This window comes from Sorghum bicolor, chromosome 5 (genome assembly GCF_000003195.3).
Source record: "Sorghum bicolor cultivar BTx623 chromosome 5, Sorghum_bicolor_NCBIv3, whole genome shotgun sequence".
Lineage (NCBI taxonomy): Eukaryota > Viridiplantae > Streptophyta > Magnoliopsida > Poales > Poaceae > Sorghum > Sorghum bicolor.
The window spans coordinates 4,022,608-4,034,282 of NC_012874.2; the positions used below are offsets into that span (position 1 = coordinate 4,022,608).

General features: G+C 45.9%; 1 protein-coding gene across 1 annotated transcript; it reads right to left on the bottom strand.

Moving 5' to 3' along the window:
* On the bottom strand, positions 349-1,896 carry LOC8070650 (transcription repressor OFP8). Its single transcript, XM_002450264.2, has one exon. It carries the CDS (start codon positions 1,681-1,683, stop codon positions 877-879), a length of 807 nt encoding a protein of 268 aa, XP_002450309.1. The 5' UTR covers positions 1,684-1,896; the 3' UTR covers positions 349-876.

Below are 11,675 nucleotides of genomic sequence, written 5' to 3' on the forward strand. Positions count from 1 at the left end.
GAAAGAAAGCCAACCTTTTAGCCCTAGTTAGCTCATTGGCTTCAGCTAATGGACTATTAACAATTTGGTACCTTGGCTTAATATTAACAGACCGTACGGAGCTCTAAGAACATACGTGTATCAAATTAGTATCGTTAGATTTATCATAAAATATATTTTTATTAGATATTCATTTTATGTCATAAACATTAATGCTTTTTTCAATAAAGTTGGTCAAACTTAAGAAAATTTGATTGACACGAATTCTAGAAATTGAAGCTTTTAGGATTTGAGTGAGTATTGCATTACCATTTGTGTTTCCGTAGAAGAGTAGAGTTCTCATGTAATCTCGTTGACTAGCACAGCATCTACCATACAATTTTATCAAACCATGACTAATTTTTAACACACATACATACGCGTACAATTCAACAAGTCGTACACATGCATACGTGTACATATTACAGCTACGGATTGGTAGTAGACTCGGCAGATCATACTCCCATGTCCATGGATTGATGGCCTTCATGCAAAAACGAAAAGCCATAGCCCATAGACAAGCAAGCACAACCTCACACAATTCTAACTGCAAGACTGAAATAAATAAACCAAGAGCAACAACTCATCAACTACCTGGGATCAAGAACATGGTGTGCTAGTCTAATAGTGCTGCCACACACCACTTTATTAATTACTATACTACTATATATATATATGTCCTTGATTAGCCTAATTTCCTGACTAACCACGGTTAAAAATTTGTACTTTGTGGCTGCAGCTGTCGTCCCCCTTTTCCTCTGCTCAGAGATCCTATTCCTGCAACCACCATGTCCGTCGCCGCATGCCGGCACGAGCGGGTAGCCGGGTATGGCTATGGTGGACGGACGCTGTCATGCATCAGCGCCGGTACTGGTACGACGCTGGCGGCGACGGCTGGGTAGGTGGAGCGGCAGCGGCCGCGGCGCCGGCGATCTGCGTGCAGACCTCGGCGAAGGCGGTGAGGATGGCGGCGTGGTGGCGCGGCGCGTTGAGCGCGAGGAGGCGGCGGAGCATGCCGCGGAGGCCGTCCCAGTCGCACAGCCCCATCTCCACCACCATCTGCACCATGCTGTCGCGGAAGTCCGCGCGCGGGTCCGACGACTCCTTCTCCACCGCCACGCCCACGCCGTCAGCGGCCTCCGCCACCGTCTTCTCGGCCGCCCTCTTCTTCTTCTTCTTAGCCTGCCTCTTGCCGACGACCGCCGGCGGCGCGCGAGCAGGTGACGCCTGCTGCTGCTGCTGCTGCTGCTGCTGCTTGCGGACCGGCGGCAGCGGCAGCGGCAGCTCATGGTGTTGCTTGGCGGTGCAGGATCCGTACACGACGCGGGAGGGGTAGCAGTAGTAGTAGTCGGAGGAGTAGGCGGACGCGTAGCCGCCGGTGCTGTGCGTGGCGGCCGACGACGAGGAGAAGGAAGCGGTGGAGGTGGAGGCGCAGGAGTACTGCTCGCCGCCGCCGCCGCTCCTCGTCGTCGTCGCAGCCGCCTTACAGCTGCCCATCATCAGCTGGCTGCAGGGCTTGAGGAACGACGGCAGCCTGAGCAGCCTCGGGCGGCGCGGGCGGCACCCGCACCCGGCGTCCACCACCGGCGCGTACCGGCGGTGCCGCCCCACCGGGAACTGCCTCGTACCACCACCGCCACCGCCGCGTGCTCTGGTTGACGACATCGCCGGCCTCGTGTGGTGTGCTCTAGCTGTTGTGGTGTCTGGTAGTAGTTGCTTGCACGGTGCCGTGGTACGATGGGACTGGGAGCTATAGGGGAGGATCTCTACAAGTTGAGATGTGGCTGCTGCCTCTGCCTGTCTTGCATGCAACGACTATGCAAGTGTGTGTGTGTGTGGATGGTATAACATAAGGCAAAAGGATGGGAGGGGGATGTGTGGTTTATATATAGGTATATAATTCAGTTGATTTGACAAGGTGGATTATTAGGAGGGGATATGGGGTTAAACAAGGGATATCTGGTTGGGTTTAGTTGGGGCATGTGGGGTGTGCCTTGTCCATGTGTATGTATGTGTGGGGGCTCATCATTTCTCACCCTGCTGCAAAATTAATCTCTCTTGACTTTGACCGTCCTTGTGGTATATCCTTTGCTCTCAGTGGCGAATCTAGCCGAAAACATCGTTGGGGTCATCGGGGTCAACTTCACTATATGATATAAATTTTCTTATGTTCAAACAGTATTTTACAAAGGATTTTACAAATTTCGTCGGGGTCAGCTGACCCCGATAAACCACCCTAGATTCGCCCCTGTTTGCTCTTGCCAATAATGCTTACAACAAGGGAAGGTAGAAAACGAAGCCAGCAGGACAAAGCAAGAATTTGTGTATTTCCTTGAAGGTTATTGGCCCAAGAAAAACTCGATGGCTAAAACATTTTCTCGTAGCTTTGGTGAATATGGCCCAAGGATTAATTAAGCCTTGATGGTTTGACGCCAAAGAAATTGAATTCTTGTGCTCTATTCTTGGTGGATTTGGATTGAGAGTGGTTTATTTCTAGCAGCTAAGAAAATCTTATACATCCTAAAAGTGTAGATATATGTCTCGGAAAGTAGTTCCGTTAATATATGCTTTTGCTATATGTGCATTCAGTAAAAAAATTGTTATAGATGTAGTATTATCTAATAAAGTCGTTGTGTTTTAAAGATCATATTGATGTCAAAAAATTGCTCAACCAGCTAGTTTTCGCATAGGTGTGTTTCTGTTACACGCATGCACGTTGGGAAATTTAGTTATTGATATATATCTCCCTTCACATTAATATATATTAGTAATACATAAATATAAGACGTTAGCACAACCTATAAGTATAGGTACTTGAAAATTAAAACATCATCTCGAATACTTTGAAATGGAGAGAGTATATATATATTTAATGCAACATATATATGTGCTGATGATCGATGGGCACGGTCTTCATATGTGCACACATGATTCACACACATGTAGTACAAAAATATATTCTCGTCAACCCTTGAGAAATCCTTTTCCTCTCTCAAAAAAATCGCCAAGGCATGTATGTAGCACATGGATTGGCCGGCCATTGAATTCTTCATATATTCTTATTTTTTGGTGCAACATGTGGCGGTGGTCGGTCAATATATCTATATCATTCTGTTCTTCATACGTAGTACACACATACATGTCTCACATACTCACATGTACTTACTAGCTAGTATAGTACATAAATTTAATATACTTTCGATTGTCAAGTCTGGAGAAAATTCCTCCTATCATTAATTCTCCCTTAAAAATTTCCAAGATCAGGGCCGGCCGGTATATCATTTCACATGTGCAATACGATCGAGATTGGAAGCTTTGGTCATTAAGATCACCACACATACGTGATCAAAGATTGTAAGGACACGACGTAAAAATATAAACTAGCTAGCCACGTCAGCAGCTAGTGGAGTACAGTCTAGACGAGACGACGAGGCGTGCTCCCTCGGTAAAAAAAAATTGACGTTTTTGACTTTTAGAAATCGTGTTTGACCGTTTGTCTTATTCAAAAATTTTATGTAAATTATAAAATAAATAAATCATTAGTAAAATATCTCTAATGATAAAATAGGTCTTAATAAAATATATAATATTTATGTAAAAATTTTGAATAAGACGGATGATCAAACGACACTCTTTTTGGGACGAATGGAGTAGTCACAAATCAGAGTAGAGGGTGGTAATTTATCTACGTGTCCGCGTCAGGTGCTTATCTAGCGCTTCTACTTTATCTACGTGTCCACGTCAAGTGCTTACGTGGCAACGATAGAGCCGACAGCAGCATGCAGCGACAGCCATTAGCGATTTGTAATTTCTAATGGTCGTTGAGGTCTACACGTTACGGGCCTCAAATCCGCAAGCCAAGGAGGGATCGATTCCATCGATTGGTCTGGTAGAGCCCGTGGTACGCTACAATTAACAAGCATGCATGCATGTACTGGAGATCGATCGATCGAGAATTCGAGATGAGAGGTAGACGATCGATCGGACGGACATGGAGTTTCTTGCAAGCCATGATTGGACCGGACGTACGTCGTACGTACGATCGAGATCTGCGATCGAGATGTATGCAAAGTTTACTGTGCGGACGTCGATGCATGATTTATCAACTACAAGTACTGTACATTAATACGTTTGCCATGTTTATACGCAAAGCTAGGGCCGGGCCGCCGGCCGGGAGAGACCAGACCAGTACGTACGTCACGTAGTACCTCCCTTAACTATTGACCTGGATCTAATTTACTGCTAGCATTCAGTTCCTTCTTAGTTACACCAGAAATCTAAAAAAACTTAAGATTTCTCAGATCACATTAAATCTTGTAGCATATATATAAAGCTCTAAATATAAATTAAAATATAACTAATTATACAGTCTACTTGTAATTTACGACGAATCTTTTAAAATCATAGTTAGTCTATGCATGGTTTGACCATAGTTACTAAATACAAACGGAATTGCTGTATTATCCATAAACTTTTCATCCAGAAACATAAACAAGGCCTAAATTGCAGGGCGAGGTAAATGTTCCCATGTTCGGTTGGTTAGTTTGCCGGGAAACTTAACATGTGTCTGGTCTAAATTAAGGGTGAGGATAGGTTACGTTGGAACATTTTTTTTAAGTGTTTGGTTTAGGTACTGAGGGTTAGATTTATCCCGCAACGGAAATATTGAGGCCTTGTTTAGTTCCAAATTTTTTTGCAAAATATGAATAGTAACACTTTCGTTTTATTTTACAAATATTGTTCAATTATAGATTAACTAGGCTCAAAAGATTCGTCTTGTCAATTCCGATCAAACTGTGCAATTAATTTTTATTTTCATCTATATTTAATACTTCACGCATACGTTTAAAGATTCGATGTGACGGGGAATCTGAAAAACCGCTTCGGCGCATGAAAGAGGTGGCGACGGCGCTAGCTCGGTGAAGAATACTAGACACGACGAACACTAGGCCAAAAAAGTGAAAAAATTTCCAATATTTTCTGTCACATCAAATTTTGCGGCACATGCATAGAGCATTAAATATAAATAAAAATAAAAATTAATTACAGAGTTTGTTTATAAATCACGAGACGAATTTTGTGAACCTAGTTACACTATAATTATATAATATTTATCAAATAAAAATAAAAATGTTAAAATCTAAAAAAAAATTAGATCTAAACAAGTAGGAGGACAGGTAGTACGTATATATGTGGCGCAGTGGTCAGGGCTCAGGGCCTTGGCGCCTGGTACATGCAGTGTACAATACTCTACCTACTAGTCAATGAATGGCGTGGCGTGGCGCTTCTTGCTTGAGAGATCAGAATCAGAGGCTGGACTGGTTCGTTCGTTCCGTAGGTAGCTGTGTACAGTACGTAGCTGTGTGCATAGGCGAGGGAGACGATCGTGCCCGGACGGACGGACACGATGGAGCCCAGCCCAGCCCAGCTGTGCGCTGGCAGCTGGTGGTGCCCTACCGCATGGCATCGGGATCCGAGGAAGATTCCGTTCGGAGCTCCGCTGCCGGCCGGCCGGTCCCCTCCCTGGAGACTGGACCGCGCCGCGCCGGCCGCCGGGATCGTCGCCGGGGCCTCCCTATCCTTGGTCATCTTCGTCGGGTATCTTGCACGTACTCTCGCATTGCTTGGTCCGAATGGGCATGTTGTATTGCTGGAGCCTGGCTAGCTTTGAACGGCCAAATCGGTCGTTCAATCCTAGCCAAGCTTGACTCAGCTCAAGGTAGACGCTACAGTCACCTCCCGTTGCGAGAAGGCACGCGAGTTTCGCCCGTCGAGAAAGCAGAGGGCTCCGTGGTGGCCTGGCGCTGAGCGGCGGCGGGACCGGCGGCCCAAGGGAAGAGAGAGCTGCCTGAGGGCATGATGGCGACGGCGGACCCGGCGACGGTGGACGATGGTCGGGGCCATCCCGGCGTGTCGGTCAGGGGCCAGGGGAAGGGAGAGCAAAGCGCTCCATGGCGGCCTGGCACTGAGCCCGCCGGTATGGCCCCAACCACCATCGCCGAGGTGTCATGGAGCACAACAAGAGCTTCGTCAAGGCGCGCCGTCACCGTACCCCGCGCCGGGTCCAACCTAGTCCTCGCTTTAGGTGAAGGCGTGTCGGCCAGGAGCGACCCCACAGCGGAGTTGATGGGCCCGAAGAAAGGGAAGATGATGGCGAGGAACCAGATGGGCACGGCGGCAGGGAGCATCGCGGCGGCGCGCTTGCAGAGGTTGCGGCAGTCGTGGAGCCGATGAGCTTCGCCCACATGAAGTAGAGCGGCGTGCATGCGAAGCCGGAGGTGATGAACTGGTGGACGAGTATGAGCACGGCGGCGGCGGCACGGAAGGGGGTCCACAGGAGCAGCGCCAGGTCGCGGAAGGGCGTTCGGGGGAGCGGCTACGGGAAGCCATCGAGGGAGCCACGACGAGCAGCTGGAGGGAGAGCAGGTGTTCGATGAAATGTCTAAGTGGGGATGAGCTCACCAAAATAGAGAAAATGTAATTGTATGTAGTGCAAATCAGACAACCAAACACATCTAGTTGCTGACTAGGTTTAGTTAATATATGTAACCAAACAAATCTATTCCGGCTTGTTAGAGGCAGACTTGGATTAGTTTGGCTTAGTTTTACTAGTCAGGCAGGCTTGTTGAGAAAATGAAGAAACCCTCGCAAAGATTTTTACTCTTGCAATTTTGGGGGACCTCCATAGTGACCATTGAGCACACACACACAACGACGACGACGATCAGCTGAATACATAAGGCCCCACAAAGGTAGCTGTACACTACTGTACAAGCATATTGGATGTTGCGTCACGGCAGGCACACCGCATGAGTACGCTGACGCGCCTAGTACAGGCCATGGCGTACTGTACGTTGAGGGGAATGCAGTGGGGCTCAGGACCTGTTTTTTTCTTTTGATTGACCAGTCGTCGTCATCGCGTGTCAGGTCCCCTGCTGCTGCTGCTGCTGCTGTCCTGGCCTGGCCTGGCTGCGGCGGCATTCATCATCGGATTCAGAGGCGGCTCCACTCCTCCTCCTCCATTGATCGTCTCGTCGCCAGTGAGCAGAGCAGAAGCAGACGGACGCCGGCCACCACAGGCCCACAGCACAACAGCAGGCCCACTCCGTTGCTGCCCTGTACGCCACGCCACGTAGGCGCTGGCCCAGGCCCATCCGCCGATCCTCCCTGTTTCCTGCACTCTCTCTCTCACTCACTCACTCACTGTTTCGGCGTGTATATAAATAAATAACAATCGCCACCGCACACGCGGTGAAAGTAAATTCGTCTTCTTTTACACCGCATGCGCACGAGGATAGTAGTACAAATCTTAGGAAAAACAGAGATATATCTTAGGAAAAACAAAGTACAAAGATGCATAGTATTACTATGTATATTATTAATTAATATAATTATCTAGTGTTTTTGTTGTTTTTTAGAATTACACCAAAACCTTTGTCCCTAGAAAACCCGGAACGGAACAGAGGGTAACAAAGTTCAAAGTCTGTGATGATGGCCCGGGGTTTTGCTACAGCCTGCATGCTTTCCGTTTGTTGCTGTTGTACGATCGACCATGCATGGTCTTATATATATTGATTGTCTCGCCCGTACCGTGCGTAATCCCATGCATGCATGCATGATTGCTGTTTTGAAAATTACTAGACACGACACGGTAAACACAACTCAGAGATCGATCATTAATTACGTGCGAGGAGCGCAGCACTCCATCGATCCACGACGACCGACGACGTTTATTCCGGACGATCATTACATTAATTGCACGCAGCGCGCGAACCGCTGCAACATTCTTCTCCGCGAGAATCGCCCCCCAAACAACGTCGCCGATCTCTCTCCCGGCCCTGCTTCTTGCATGATGACATGCATGAACAGCCATATTTTACCTTGTTCTCTATAGTCTTTACCGAACAATACTACGACTATCAGCGTTTCTAGCTGAAAATGTAAGAGGAATAAACTATGTACGAACCCATGCTATGTCCAGACAAATAAAACTTGGCCGCGACAATAATAAGCATGCATGATGGTCAGAGGCAAAACACTTAAAGATATGGCACCTGTGCTCTTCAAAAAGGCCAAGAGAAAGAAAATATACATCAAGCAATGCAAGCAAACAAATGGATCTCCCATGTCTCGCCAATATCCAATACAGTAGAGGCAATTGAGTACGTGGCGATGTGGGAAATAGTGCATCAAATCAATCTAGTTGAAGGCAGTGAGGACACTATAATTTGGCGATGGAATGCAGATGGCGAGTACACATCGAAGAGTGCTTATCAAATCCAGTTTGAACTGAAAATGATGCCAATTTGGAAAGCGAAAGCAGAACCCAAATGCAGGTTCTTCGCTTGGATCCTATTGCACAAGAAGATATTAACAGCTAATAATTTGATCAAACGACAATGGCCAAACGACCCAGTATGCAAGCTCTGTGGAAGCGACCCAGAAACCCCAACTCATTTGCGTAAAGACTGTAATTTTACTAAACAAGTATGGACCTCGCTAAAGGTTTGGTTCAACTTGTCAGTATTAGACACAGTCAATACTAATGGATCGTTACACAGCTATTGGCGCAAATGTCGTGCGAGGATAGACAGAGCCCACAGGCGCAGTTTTGATGGTCTGATGATTTATTTCTGGTGGAACCTGTGGAAGAAAAGAAATAGAAGAACGTTTCAAGATAAAAGCCTTCAGCCAAGGGAAGTGGCCTTTCTCTGTAAAGAAGATTTCGATCAGTTCGGGATGGCCACGGCTTCAGGGGACGGTGTTTCCTCTTAGTCAGTAGCTCCTAGTGTTTTTGGTTTTTTCTCTCTTCATCCTCTTGGCACCGCAGGACCTTTAGGGTGCCTGGGTGGTCGTCAGTAGTGAGTAGAGTTTTTTCTTGACCTTTTAGGGTGTTTTTTTCATCCGTTTTTTGTATTTTCCCTCGTCTAATAAAATTCCGGCAAAAGCTTTTTGCCGCCTTTCGAAAAAAAGATCTCTGCATGCCCAGCCTGCGAGACGACCGTGCGCCTGAGGCTGAAATCATGAGGTCTCCTAATCACAAGCCATACTATCAACCACCATGCATGACTAATTAATCAGGTGAGCCACATCATGCTAACGTTGAGGATGTTTGGTTGCTAGCTATAGTCTACAACAACTATAACTTTAGCTAAGTGTGTGGTAAGCCACACAAAGTATAGCTAGCAAATTGGTTACCACACTTTTGTCACACTTTGTCATGCCTAAAGAAATCTTGCTACACTTTTTAACTCTATGATATATAGAACCCAAAAGAATCATACTAAAACTTGATCAAACTTGTCTAAGGTAAAGTGTAGCAAACTGTGGCTAGAAGTAATTAACCAAACAGCTCTTTTGTCCGCACCTACAACAAGGACAAGGGCGGCACAGTGGTCTCTACCACAAAAAAAGGGGGGAAAAATAACAAGGACATGAGATGACATACTGACGAGAGAGGTATACATACTACTACAGTCTACTACAAGACTACAACAGAGATGGGTGAGAAGCTACAATATGTGTACGGTACTGATCCAGGTCGGCACGGAATAAAACACAAATTAAAAGAAGAAGCAACGGTGCTTAATTATTTGAAGCTCTAGTTAGCTAGTAGTCCAAGCCATGCATTATGGGTTGCCTTCAGCTGCAAATTAAAAGCTTAAGTTCGCAAATTAGATGCGTAAATTCCTTCTTACAATTATGATGATACAAATAAGGCTCCTTGGAGGCTTGGAATCTCGCCAAAAAAGGAGAGTTTTAAGAACCTTTGTTGTGTTACTACTAGCTAGGTTTTCACATTGTACAATACCACACGTCAGTACCGGTTTAAAAACCTTATCACTGCCGGTTTTTTGAACAAGCAATACCAAAGCGGCAATGATTAACCGGTTCTAGGAAATCGATCGGCAATGACAAGGTTTCCCAGAAAACCTAAAAAGAAAATTTCTTTTTCTGTAATCTCTACTGCTAGGTGTTTTTACGACGGTATGGTTTTGGTTGCACCCGGTAACCCATGCATGATGATTGCTGTTTGAAAAAAACATGTCACAGCTAGCATCGATCATCAGATTCATCACGTGCAAGCAAGCAGCGCAGGGCTCCATCGATGGACGACGATTATTCCGGCGGATTATTGCAGGCATGCAGCGCGGAAACCGCCGAACATTCTCCGTGAGAATTGCCCAAAGGAACGTTGATCATGATCTGCGTTCTCATTCTCCAGGGCATTGCAGCACAGCCTCTCATGCACACTGATCCACAGTCAGGCCGACAGCATCATCAGCTTTTACGAAAAAATGCAACCCGTGAATGTGTTTTGCTGTTAGAGAGAGAGAGAACCTGTTTGATCTCCTCTCGGCCGTACGTGATTAGGATAGTTGCTTAGATGAGTGACGTTTTTGCTTGTTAGCTTCTTTTTTCTAAGGCCTTGTTTAGTTGCATCCAAAATCCAAAAGCATTTCAAGATTTTCCATCACATCGAATTTTGTGGCACATGTATGAAACATTAAATATAGATAAAAAATAACTAATTATACTGTTTACCTGTAAATTGCAAGACCAATCTTTTGAGTCTAGTTAGTCTATGATTGGACACTGTTAAATACAAACGAAAATGCTACGGTAGCCAAATCCAAAATGTTTTTGATCTAAACAAGGCCTAAAACAATGGAACCAATGTACCTATTTTGTACTCACGTTTTTTGCTTCTGTTATTTGTCATTTGATTTCATATGACGATGGCATGTCTTCGGAAGCAGCCATACTTTTATTTTGTGATCTCTACTGTATCACAGTAACTTTTTACAGAGACTGAACTTTTCACCGATCTAACGATAATTTCCTCACTGGATACGTAGTAAACTATGTATGGATCCCGGCCCCCTGCGCTGCTCTATCCAGGCAAAGCTTGGCCGCGGTAACAAGAATCATGGCGAGATCTGCCCGCGAGACCGTGCGCCTGACGCTGAAATGATGAGGTCTCCTAATCAGAAAGCCCATGCATGCGTGCATACAGCTCAGGTCAGGTGACTCAGGTGAGCCTGCACTGCATGCTATACGTTGCATTTTTTGCATCTAAAAACAAGGGCATCTGACAGATCTACTTAATTATTCGAAATCTATGAGACACTGACACAGGGTGAAAGCTATATATGTTCAAATGCAATAGAGGTAGTTAAGATCGATCAAAGACAGGCGTTCAGCGCGGAACAAAGATTAATTTGATCACTGAATCGGAAATGAATATTCTACCTCCATGCCCTGCTAGCCTGCTTGTGGTAATAAATAAGAAGCATTGCAAGATCTGCAATTGTGCGGCCGTGCATGCATGTGCATCTGAAATCATTTGAGGTCTCCTGAATCCTGAATTCCTGATCAGTGCCGTGAGTGACCCCCGGCCCGGCCCATGCCTCTCAGCCTCTCAGGTCATCAGGTGAGCCTGCACTGCACGGCATGCGGCTAAATGGCTAATGTAAGTCCGTTGCAGCTAAAGATGAGGGAATGGCATGGTCACTTGAGATCTAGGCATCTAGCTACCACTACTCTTTTTTCTTTTTGAGATATAGCTACCATTACTTATGAGAAGACAGGTATAGTAATAAGCAGAGGGTCAGTTCAGTCAGGGTCATTCACAGAGCAGAGGAGAAGTGTAAAAT